The 13,492-nt window shown below is 33.7% G+C and overlaps 1 protein-coding gene across 2 annotated transcripts in view; it reads right to left on the reverse strand.

Annotated features, from left to right (window-relative positions):
• The window catches only part of LOC118181302 (uncharacterized), a 115,092-nt gene that overhangs the window by 32,050 nt on the left and 69,550 nt on the right, over positions 1 to 13,492 (reverse strand). For both annotated transcript variants that reach the window (XM_085817137.1, XM_085817138.1), the window contains 2 exons: positions 3,351 to 4,784; positions 1,236 to 1,362 (listed from right to left, as the gene is read on the reverse strand). In XM_085817137.1, the coding sequence (XP_085673263.1) occupies positions 1,236 to 1,362; positions 3,351 to 4,784 (1,561 nt within the window). The remainder of the gene's footprint in view (positions 1 to 1,235; positions 1,363 to 3,350; positions 4,785 to 13,492) is intronic.

Genomic DNA, 13,492 nt, shown 5'->3' on the forward strand with positions numbered 1-13,492 from the left:
CAACGTAAAGTCTGCCAAGAAGGTCGGGCTGCGCTCACCACACGACATGACTGGTGCATGTTACAGTGTTAACAACGGAGCAATGAGTGGCTTTGGTGCAACGAGTTTTTTTGCTTGTGACCACTATACAGGACATATAAAATAGTTATCTATTGAACATTTTTCAGATACTCTTGCTGCTCCCACGTAATTTTAATGGAAAAGTTTTGTCCGTCAGGTGGCCTGGCGGACAAATACAGAAGCGGTAGGCCTGCTGTTCTGACCGAGGAAATGCTCAATGATGTTACATATAAAATATCGCGCAGTCCTTCAAAATCTTTGAATCAGTCAAATCTATAAAAGCATTATCAGTGCCTATACTTCATGTGCGGCAGTGAGCCACAAGACTGCTTCAATCCGCTACAAGGCAGACGTTGTCCAAGATGACAGGATCATCTCGAAAGTGTCCACCAAGATTGTCTTATTTATCAGACAGAATTCAACGTTGCTCATATTTCATAAAATCAATAGACCACAAATCTTTGTTTCTTGTGTTAATAACATATGTAGGAGGACTGTTTGTATCAAGCTCCTCCAAACATCTCTTTACTGCGGACAGACTTTTGAACACACTGTACAATATTTTTATATATTCAATGTATTGAAAAATAACTTGAATCTTGAAGGTTTTCCTATTTTGTATATTTACACTAAACGCACCTATTAAACTAAAGAACAAAGTGTATAAGATCTTACCCTCTGTAACGTAACATATATAAGATATCTTCTTGTGAATTTAGAATTAAAAACGACATTTTTAATACAAATAAAAATCATACGAGCTGTTTGGAATATAAACTAAATCAAAGGATTTAAGTCAATAAATTTATGCATTTTGATGGAATACTATAATAATTTATTCAATAAAATAGTTTTTTAGTTTGCTAAAATAAACTACCGTTTGTTAAATTTCTAGTGAAATTGTTAAAGTTTGAAATAAAGTTCCTCTATCTTTTATGCTATACTCTAACTATACAAAGAAAGGGAACAGTAAAAATTTATCCCTTAATTTTCTTACTGTGTTATTATGTTTCTTGCTAGACATCATTACGATGATTTGCGAGCATTTATTATCATTTACAGTTGAAATATGTTGCTTCATTAATATAAACACAAAAGAAATAAGCAGAAGTTTTAAAATTTGACACAAAAGAAATAAGCAAAAGTTTTAAAATTTGAAATTCAGTGTTACTGACCTATGAACCGGGCTCTTTTCTTTGACTGCAGTAATCACCGGCACATAGCGAGATTTAGTATAGCCGATGGTGAATCCGAAACCTTCACCTCTGTTAATTAGTTTCACGTCTAATACTTCAGGATGTCCTAAAATGAAAATGAAAATACTCGTACATTCAGAACGAACAATAATCTTTGTAAGGTTAAGAGGGATAATTCTTGAAACTTATATTTCAGTTAATGAGTAGACGGGAAATTCTTTCCCATCGTTTATTCCTAGAAATGTTGAATTTGCCTTCGATGAATCCAGCATAATCGCCTATGAGTATGTCATGTTTAGTTCATTTACAGAGGTTAAAAAATAGTTTCCTTAATCCATAAACAAAAAATATTATGAAAATTGCAAATATTTTTGGGTCTGTCAAGCCAAGCTCTTATAGCAATAACCTTGAAAATATCCGAAAAGAAATGATTTCGTGAGGCCTCTCTAACTGCATGTAGCTCAGTAATTATATTTATAGGAAACTATTTTAAACCGAATCACCATGTATATGGAACTCGGTAACTGAATCTAGAACAAATTGTCAGTATTCATTGCTCCTATTCATTCGGACTTAACTTTGGTATTTTAAAACACCTTCATTTTAGCTGCTTCCTCATTAATCAATTCTTCGTTAATCATTATTAATTTTTAAATTATGAAAATAAGGTATTAGAATTTATGTAGTAAAATTATTTAAATTACAAGAAGGCAATGTACTAACCTCTATAATTCTGAATACAGCCCTGGGATAGATTTCATCAATAACCATGACTGGCGTCAAAAACGCCTACCATTGATCTGAATCCTTAGCACCTGCAACGGTACACAATCGAAAGGCCTGTTGTCCTGAAAATGGAAACTGGAAAACACCCTATGACACGGTATTCAAGGGAATTGATTTCTCTTCCCATACCACCAACTCTTGAAGGAATTCGACTGATTTTAAGTTCCCTTGTTGCAAGTACATTATGTATTACAAACATCTGTACCCTTTTAAGTATTCGAACCCGAATTCAACAATGCTGTAGCTAGGTTTGCTAATTATTACATATTCTAAAACAGGCGTAAAGTTTATTATATTAAAACCTAATATTTGATAGCTTTCCATTAATATGCTTTTGCCTCTATGATGAGGGGGAAAACCTATTATATATGCACTTGCTACAAAATCAAAAATGAGCTTTTAGTAATGATTTTCTTTGGTGATGATTCATCAGGGGTGATTATTCTGTCAGATCTTTCACAATGGCTAAACTGTAACTATTGGTACAGATTACATTTCATTATTATACCCAGATTTAAAAATACAGCTAACACGTATTTTACATGCTAAATATATGGAATTTTTATAAGTTTTTGAGACAGTTTCAATAATTGAATGTACAAAGAGCAGGACATGAATCATTCTGATCTACACCGTCTGAAATAAGAACGAATGCGACGTTTTTACAGCACCTTGATCATATTCGATGCAAAAACTTTGTATTACCTGATAAATGTCTGAAAAGTAATCTAGTTCAAGCTTATTGGACCAACAAAGCACTTGTTTTGTGAAATTTCTGAAGGCGGTAGTTTTTACATTTCAGCGATAAATTTTGCATTCCTCTTTCTTAGATCTGTGACATCACTATTAAAAAAAGGATATGAACGATATATCTTCAACATTAGAAAAGAAACACCTTACCTTCCTAAATAATTTTTTAAACCGTATAGACTTATATCGTATGTTCTCAGCGATCGTATCTATAAACCCATGTAATAATTTTTAAAACCATATAAACTTACACCGTATGTTCTCAGCGATCGTATCTATAAACCCGTGTCCACCAGAGCTTCTACAGTATGTAGAATAATGTAAAGTTAACTTACATTATTTTTTGAAGGTTTATGAGTAGGACTTTAGTAGTTGTTTCATTCCTTTTATAATAACTTTTTTTAAATGTTCCCTTCACTTGTAAGCACTTTCTACCTGTTTTAATGCCAAATGAAAATATTATAATGACCTTAAAAAAATCAAAGGATTTTCCTTATTAAAACAAATAAAATATCTGAGATTTTTTCATTTCACAAAAAATCAATAATGAATACTTACTTTTGCTCTCTCGGGTTGATACTTCTAAAAAAACATTGTCATTAGATCTCCAGTTTTCTTTCGTTAATATCGGTGCGCTTGGAGATGAGCCTTGTGAAGCAGAAACCTGTGGATTACTCTTGATATCTGACGAATTTCGACCACTGTCATTCTTGGCAATCGTGGAAGTATTGCATCGACTTAACAATTTGTTTTGCGGGAATTTCGTTTTCAAAAGGAAATCGGTATTTGTAGGCTCTATATCTGTTTCAGGTAAAGCAACAAAGCCTTTGTCTTCTTGTAGTTTCTTTTCCTGCTGTACAGCATAATTCTTTGAATTAGCATTTATATGTGAACTGTCTTCATACGGATGAGAAGGTTCAGAATTAGATACAGTGAGTTTTTCAGTTGGTGAATTGTGATTAGCTGGTCTAACCTTCGTTGTTTTAGACGGAAACATTTTGCCATTTGTCTCCCCTATACAATTCCTTAATGTATTAGTTTCTTTCTGTAGTTCTGAAGTATAAAAATGTGCTCTTTTGTCCTTTAAATTTATATCAACAGATGGCATACATTGAACCTCTGCAGAAATTTCTTGAACAAGTGCATTGAATTCCTTCCCTGGAATGCTGGATTGTCTTCTAGGGTTCTCAGGGCCTAAGCGTCTAGGATGGAAAGTGGCGTTATGATAATCACCCTCTATACTTCCATTTCCTTCGCTGACAGAAACTAAGGAATACTGGCGATTTGAACAAACTTCACAAGGAATTTTATGCTCATTTAAACTACATACTAAGACTTTAATTATTTTCCATATATAGGAAGACTCATCTTTAAGGGACAGCACAAGAAGTATTTTCTGGACAACAGCAAAGATAAACAGAACTGTCTCACTACATTTATGACAATTCAAATCCACTTCCGAAAGGCCTCTCATTTGAATATCAAATGACTGCTTAGATATTGCTTTATTTTCTAATATATCAGCTAGATTGTCTTTTAAAGTGTTAATTACTTCATGTCTTAAGCACCGATGTTTTATCAAATCAATTTTAAATGAAAAATTGTCGTTACAACAACTAGAATGAGTTACCAATTGTAGAACCATGTCTCGAAAATTATGAAATGTTCGAGCGCATAGTGAATTCAAATTTAGCAATTCGCTTTCCAGATGTAGGCACAATTCTGGTTCAATGCCACATGCTCGAGATTCGCATGCAATTTCTCTATTATTTGCAGTTTTGATAGCAAGCTGTGATAGAGACGATTTTATGGTTTTCAAGGTTTTAACCCCATCATGCAAGAGAGAAATAAAACTTGTAGTTTTGCTTTGATCCGCACTCCTCTGCGCTACAGATATATTACTACACACACCTGAACATCTGCTTGGGTGCAAAATATTTTCCTCAGCACTCAGATTCTTACAAGCATCTGAAGAGATATTTATACTTTCACCTGAAATTGCAAAATAAACTGTATTAAAATATACCATGATTATGTGAACAAAGTTATTGCACTTTGCGAGTCTTTACTAATGCTTTATAATAATACGAAAGATGATAAATTAGGATAATCTGTGTAATTCCCTGTAAAATCCGCTATATAAAAAGCAAAGTATTGAACCTAAGATTTAAACCTTTATAATAATCATTAAATATGGAATAAATAATAAATGAAATTATACTCCCAGAATACTCTACTTACCAGCGTAATTTTTAATATTTAACTAGAATTTTTTAAACTTGAAAAGGAGCCACATTTTTAGGAATGAAAAAGTTAATGATGTTTCATAATAAAAACATTTGTTTTTATTTTGACAAAATTACATGATTATTTACATCATTATAGGGAAGCATTGATGCTGTTCAAGTATCAACAAAACAGTATTTGATAATTCATAAAGCAAAGTTTTAAAAATATAAAACATGAGAAAAGTTTGAGGGTATACATAATTTTAACAAAACTGTTACGCCATTCGCTGCTCGCCGAAAGAGCGCGCTTCTTCTATTCGCATAAAGCTAAAAATAATTTATTTCTACTTTTAAATGAATGAAGTTTTCTGTGATTGTGTTTCAGAGATGTGGCAACATGCGATTATTTTTATTGTAATTGTGTTCTAAAGATATAAGTGAGTTGTGTTTCCAGTTTGTACGTTGGAGCAAAAGTAAACATTTATGTTATTTAGTATGTAGAGTTTTGATTTCCAGCCTATTCCACAAAGAGGTGAACAGAACATTTTTGGTATCAGGAAGTGGAGTAAGGTGAAAATGTGGTAGTAATAATGTGTATCATCAAATTTTGTGAGAAAAAAATAATGTGGTGATATGGGAATATATGTTGCACGGGAATCAACAGTGAAGATGATGGTTCCCTTGTGCAGATTATAGTGAGTAGTTATTTCGATTTGTTGTAAATAATGTTTAGTGTTAAATTCTATTTATTAGTGTTATGTGTTGAGGTGTTCCTACTTGATAATTTGAGTTAATAGTGTCTGTGTTGAGTTTGTTGTGTTCGTTTTGTGCTTATTGTGTTCTAGCTGCCAACTCAGGGTTGTCGTATTTTTCTTCGAATTAAGATGAGTCTGCAGTCGCTTAAGTCATTAAAAAAAGACGAGTTGATGCTCATGGTGGAGGAGTTGGGATTAGTAATTCCGAGCGGAGCGAAAATTGTTATTTTGAAAACTTTAATAGAAAGTTCAGAAGTTTATGCAAATGATGTTGAATTTGTGCAAAATGTTATAATATTCTAGAGGAAAAGAAAATGCAATTTGAGAAACAAAAATCGGAAAACGAAATTAGATTAGAGTTAGAGAAAATAAAACTTTCTCAGTTAGAGGCGGAATTAGCTTTAGCTAACACTGGAAAAGACTTAATACAAAATCCAAATGTTGGGACAACTCAAATCGAAATATGAAAAATTTAATTAAAAGTGTAAAAACATTAACAATTTCTGTACCTACTAAAGCAGAATCCTTTAATCTCTTTTCCAATCAATTGAAAAGGCATTTAGGACAAAACAAGTACCTGAAGATTTAAAAGCAGAAATCCTATTAAATATTTTGGGAGAGAAGGTCACTAATTTAATGGTATATGTGAAAGAAGATATTAATAATTACGATAAAGTAAAGTCTATGATTTTAAAGGAATTTCAACCAACCCTTCAAGAGTGCTTAAATCACTTTCGTTCTACGCAAAATTTGTCATCTGAGAATTTTGTACAATTTGCATCAAGGTTAAGTGCAAATTTTGAATATTATTGTCAGTTAAGAAATGTAAAAGATTTTAAATCGTTATGTGATCTAATGGTTCCGGATAAAATATTCAGTGAACTTGATCGTGAATTAAAGACCCACATAGCAGCTAAACAGGGAGAGACATGGTTCGAACCCCAAACTTTAGGTCGTGAATGCGATATTTATTTGCCATCAAAAGGTAAACAAAAACCAGAATCCCTTTTTGCAAAATCATTTACAGGTAACGATAATAAAAGAGGCGACTGAAATAATGTTAGTAAACTTCGTAATTATAATTACAAAAATATTTCTAATGTATATGTATCTGGAGCAAAAGATCAAAAGTGTATTTTGTGTAAAACTAATCCAAACCACCCGTTACAAAATTGTCCTAATTTTAAAAGGCTTTCAGTAAATGAGCGTGTTGGAATTATTAAGCAAAATAACCTTTGTTTCAAATGTTTTTCTTCGGAGTGTAATGAGAAAAAGTGTCGAGCCAGAAATTGTTTCTGTGGGAAAGCTCATCATTCTATGATTCATTTCTATAAACAAAATAAACCTCTTTCCAAAGTAGAGAACGGCGGCGCCGAACAAACTCAGTTGAATTCTTAAGTGTCATGGTCAAGCCGAATACATAAATCATCTGTGCTGTTATTCACTTGCAGTGTATACGTTAGCTCTGTTGATAAAACAAAATTCAATAAAGTGACGCGAATTTTATGCGATAATGGCTCTGAAAGAAGCTGGTGTACGAAGTCTCTTGCCAATTGCTTAAAATTAAAATCAGTTAGAAAGGAAAGGTTGTCACTTTTTTCCTTTGGCTCAGCAAAGTCTACTGAGAAATTATATGAAGTAGTAGAATTAAAATTATCTAGTAGATACAACCCTAATCAGTGTATTCAAATTGAAGTACTAGTGTCCGATACTATTACAGCAGCATCTGTTTCTGTTCCAAATAAAGAAGTACAAAATATTACGCAGTTCTGGGGATTAGTCTTAGCCCACTGCTGTGACAGTGATATAAACATTGAGATATTAATTGGGGCAGATGTGTTTTGGCAGATTATTGAAGCCTCAGCTTTCGAAAAAAATAAACCGGAAAATTACTTGCGTGTCAACGATTTTCGGGTTTACTTTACAGGAAGTCAAGATGTTTACAAGCCAAATGTTAAGACTGCAGTTTCAGCGAATATTTGTGTAGCCGCTTCAGATGTTCAGATATTGTGGGAGCTTGATGCTTTAGGAATTAAAGAAAAAGAAGAGTTAAAAGTACTTGATAAAGCGCTGATAAATGAATCTGAGAAAAATTTAAAATTCGTGAATGAGAGATATGGAACTGATTTATTATGGTAGTTACGATGAATTAGGAAATAATTATTTTTTAGCTAAAAAGAGGTTTGAGGAGTTAGGAAAGGATTTTTCTAAAAGTGATTGGGTTGCTGATGGGTATAGGGATATAATAAATGACCAAAAACAAAATGGAGTTATTGAGGAATGTGAGAGAGATGAGCATGAGTATTTTATGCCTCATAGAGCAGTTGTTAGGGAAGAGAAAGAAACAAGTTCGTATAGTTTTTAACTGCAGTTCAAAATTTAAAGGTAATTTTTCTTTAAACGATTGTTTGGAAATTGGCCCAAATTTAAATCCAAATATTCTTGATGTGATTCTAAAATTTCGCAATTACAAAATAGCGTTTAATGGTGATATAGAGAAGGCTTTCTTAATAATAAAAATTTCTAAAAGGGATAGAAAATTCTTAAAATTTCTTTGGTATTCAGATAACCGTAATGAAGAATATAAAATTATGAGAATGAAAAGACTACCCTTTGGATGTAAAAGTTCCCCTTTCATTTTGAGTGCTACGATAAAGTATCATAAAAAAATTTGAGAAAAGTAAACCGAAGTCCTTTGAAATGTTAAATTCATCACTTTACGTAGACGATTTATATAATCGTGGAGACAGTGTGAGAGAATCATTTGAGTTGTCGTCGGATGCTGTATCAATATTAAAGAGTGGTGGATTTAATTTGAGGAAACTGAAGTCGAACAGTAGAGAATTAGAAAAATTGTGGATAGAAAATGGACTTAGTGACAGTGAGATAGTGGGAGTTCAACAGCTGAAAGTCCTAGGGTTGAATTGGAATCCTGATAGAGATGAATTGTCGTTGGAGGTGAAAGGTTTGGTGGATTCGTGGAAAACGTTGCGACGCACTAAAAGATGTGTTTTACAGACAGCTGCAAGAATCTTTGATCCTATTGGTTTGATTGCGACCTTTGTGATACGTATAAAGTTATTGTTACAGGGAATTTGGGAGAGAGCGTGTGATTGGGACGAAGAGTTGCCGGAGGACTTGCAGCAAAAGTAGATAACGTGGTGTAACGAAATTGAAAAATTAATAGACGTTACTATTCCGAGATATTGTTTTCTGGATTGTGAGAATGAGCAATCGGAAGTACAAGTGTTTTGCGATGCTTCATCAAGTGCTTACAGAACTGTTGTTTATTTTAGATATTGTGAGAATAATGGGAATTACAGAGTATCTTTTATAATGTCGAAGAGTGTCACCGTTAAAGAAACTGACGCTGCCACGGTTGGAGCCTTGGTAATAGGTGCTAGAGTGGGAAATTACCTTAAGAGTGTTTTTAAGGATAAAATTGGAAGAATAGTGTTTTGGAGTGATTCTTGTATTGCGTTGCATTGGGTGAAGGGAAATGCGAAGAGATGGAAACAGTTCGTTGCCAACCGGGTTATGGAATTTCGGGAAAGATCGAGTCCAAGTGATTGGTATTATTGTCCGTCTGACGATAATCCCGAAGATTTGCTTACTAGAGGAATCTCCGCTGAGAAGTTGGTACAAAATAGTGATCAGGTGCAATTTGGCTTCGAAAGAGTTTTGAGAGTTGGCCTAAACAGTGGGTTAGAGAGTTACCAAACGTACACGGTGCGAAAATACTAAGAGAGCAAAGAAAAAATTCTGTCAAATGTTTTGTATTTCAGTTGGAATTAGTTGAGCAGTTTTGGAACAAATTTTCAGTTTGGAGTAAATTGCAGAGAGTTGTTGGTGTTTAAGATTTATAAGAAATGTGAGGGGGAGTAGGATTTTGACTCCTTTCTTAGAAACAAGTGAACTAAAAGAAGCGCATGATATTATAATCAAACTAGTCCAAAGAACTGAGTATACAAAGTAAATAACTACTTTAGAGAAAGCGAGAGTGTTAAGTTAACGAGAGTGTTAAGTTCTTTAATTTCTCAAAATCCGTTCTTAGACAACAGTGGCATACTACGTGTAGGAGGACGTTTAAGAAATGCCAGCTTACCAGACTCTGTGAAACATCAAATAATATTGCCTAAGAATCATCCTATTACAAAATTGTTAGTGACATTTTATCACCTTAATTATATGCACGCAGGAGTACAATTAGTTAACTCTGCGATGAAACAAAAGTATTGGATTATAGGAGCAAAAACTGCAATACGCAGAGAAATAAGAAAGTGTGTTATCTGTGCCAGATTTTGCTCTGAGTTTTCGAAACAAATGATGGCTGATTTACCTTCTGCGAGAGTGAATCCCGGAAGACCATTTCTTAGGATCATTCTTGATCAGCCCTAGTCATTGTAGAGGAGTTAAACTATAGAAAATGTGCATGTGTGTGTTTGTATGCTTTGCAACGAAAGCTGTCCATTTAGAACTTGTTAGTGATCTTAGTGCTCAGGCATGCATTGCAGCTCTGAAACGATTCGTAGGACGACGAGGAAAGGCAGCTAAAATATTCAGTGATTGTGGAACGAACTTTATCGGTGCAAAGAATTACTTAAAAGCGTGTACGATGGAGGCGTTTGGTACTTATTTGACCAACGAAGGCGTTAAATGGACAATGAATGTTGCATCAGCCCCTCATTTTGGAGTCCTATGGGAGGCTGCCGTTAAATCCATGAAGTTTCACATGAGACGTGTTATAAGATTGCAGATCCTCTCACAAGAAGAATTTTCAACGTGTCTAGTGGAGATTGAAGCCATACTTAACTCCCGTCCTTTAGTGACTGCTTCTGAGGACCCAAATGATTTTTCTGTCATTACACCGGGTCACTTTATTATCGGCTCCGAGTTAAAAAGTGTTCCTGAGCCAGATGTAACAAATGATAAAATTCCCATTCGCGAAGGTGGAAATTAGTCACACAAATTTCCCAATCGTTTTGGAAATCGTGGTCAAAGGACTACTAGACTCAGTTGCAAGTGCGCAACGAGTAGAAACTTCCCATTGCTGATTTACGTATGAATGACTTGTTGCTAATCAAGAATGAGAACTTGCTCCCACTTAAGTGGAAGATGGCAAAAATAATTTGCACTTACAAGAGAACTGACCAAAGAGTAAGGTCAGAGGTTAGTCAACTTAAGAACTGTGTCGGGTGAAATGAAAAGACCAATACATAAACTGGTCAGACTTCCTATAAATGACTGATTTATTTATTTCATGTTTTATAATTATAGTTACAGTTTGTTTAATTTTTATGTGTTGCATTATATTTCAGTTATATTTCTAGTTCAGCTGATGACGAAGTCATGATATAAGTGAGTTATAATATAAGTGAGTTAAAGATATAAGTGAGTTGTGTTTCCAGTTTGTACATTGGAGCAAAAGTAAATATTTATGATATTTATGGTGTAGAGTTTTGATTTCCAGCCCATTCCACAAAGAGGCGAACAGAACAAACAGTATTTGATAATTCATGAAGCAAAGTTTTAAAAAATATAAAATGTGAGAAAAAAATTGAGAGTATACATATTTTAAAATTCACGATAGAAATTCAAGTGAATGAATTAGACATGAATATGTGAATAAATAAGTTATGTAAGAGAAACTCTAACTACAGCTTTATTTAGTTTAGATTCATTAATCGATTTAAACATATTGCAGTATCAAACATGGATACATTAGAAATACTAGTACATTAGAAAGTACAGTGATAGAATCTTATTTATTTAAGATTCGGTAACATAATTAATATTTGAATTTTAATTAACATTAGTAACTATAATTCTAGACAAAACACTATCTAAAATAAAGTGTACAAAGTAAAGTAAATTTTTTACATAAAAAATTGTCTTTTTCTTTAAGAAGCATTCTTTATGCTAATTAAGACATATGTAGTTTTTTTTTAATATAATAAAACGCTTAATTTACTGTCAATGTATAATAAATTGAATAAAAGCTGATTACACAGTGTTTTAAATGCAAGTAAAACAGATTGTAGAATACGAACTAAAGTAGTTCATTGTGTCTTCAGTCAGGACTCCTTGAAAAAATACATATTTCTTTAGATTAACCTTTTACATTTTAACTGGAATGGTGAAGCTCATAACAGCACTCATATAATTATACTGGCCATGTTTATTTTAAGGAAAAGTGTTTTGTCATAGCTTTTACATTCAAATGAATATTCATCTATAATCTTACTGCAACAATTTGACCTCGCTGTTAATTTTGTTAAATTTTAAAATTTACAGTAATTCATCTTTTTTTTTTTCAAAACATTAATACACAAGCCAAACAAAAATTTAATTTAATTGAAAATATACCCAATAAATTGGATTAAAATAGTTTAACTGTTCGCTGTCCGAATAGGTGTCAAAAGCAGATAGTTAACAATCGGTTTCCCGAAGTAGAAATACATTGGCTTCTGAAAGTTAAACAATAATTTTAAAAACCGCAATAACTCGGCTAAAAGTAGTTAAATTTTTTTTTGATCTGGATATGTTACCAATAAAAGCAAGCTGCGTCGTGTGGCATTAAGAAAACGAGTGACGCTACCATCGCTTTACGCAAATATGATATAGCTTAAAACCAGGAGTTTAGGAGGGAATCTCTGTTCAATGAACGGCGATATATTAAACAATTTTGGGACAGCCGGAGTATAAAAATGAGTTCAAGGCGACATTTTCCAACAAAATTGCGTTATTGAGTCATAATAGGATTACAAGCATTTGCACGACAGTCTGATATATGAAATTGGCTAAATGTTAATTGCTCTATGGTAAGCCCGTGTTGGAAACAGTTTCTAATTGCTGGTTTAGACTCTCCAAAGACCTAAAAAAGGTAGGCAGAGAAATACGATTTCTCAAGATGACCGTATTTGCGACTTACTGCGTATTGCAACAGTACTGTAACTCCACCTCAGCTTAAAATTGCACTCATTTCTCTTACAGGAAGGACAGTATTCACAAGGCTACATGAAATAGGTTTGTATGCTATGGTACCGGCACTGTACGTCCGTCCTACTTACCTCCCGACACCGGAGGGAGATTTTGATCTGGGCATGTAACTATGTAAAATGGACTAAAATCAGTGGAGGTCTGTTCTGTTCACTGACGAATCTTTGCTTTACAAAGTTTTTCTCGACTTGCATGGAGGCAAACAAACACCTAGTATCGTCTGTCTAACATATTGGAAAGGGATACCTATGCAAGAGGTAGTGCTCTTGTGCGGAAAGGAACAACTTTAGGTCGGCTTACATGGCTGTTTGTGCCGTTATATAGAACTCTGAATGCTTAGAGGTACAAAGACCATCTACTCCATCAAGTATGGTGCTGCAGTCGGCGATACCTTCATTTTGTAAGCAGATAATACCTTACTTTCCGCTGCTTTACTCGTACTCTTTTTTTTTTTTTTCTTGAAGACTAAATTACAGTCAAATTGGAAAGACCACCACGCTTTCTTGACCTATATCCCATTGAGCATGTGTGGGACGCTGTCGAGAGACATGTTGCTGATCTCCAGCTTTCTCTCCAAAATCCCCGTGGAGTTAGAACTGCTTTACTTGATCAATAAGCACTGGTACCCATGCAGCTTATTTAATAACATCATAAACAGTATGAGACATCGCTGTCAGGCCTGTATTCTTATTTAGTGAAATCATACTCACTATCGAGA

The sequence above is a fragment of the Stegodyphus dumicola genome, chromosome 5 (assembly GCF_044657685.1).
Source record: "Stegodyphus dumicola isolate Sdum_Otavi_A_Nest chromosome 5, ASM4465768v1".
NCBI classification, from domain to species: Eukaryota; Metazoa; Arthropoda; class Arachnida; order Araneae; family Eresidae; genus Stegodyphus; species Stegodyphus dumicola.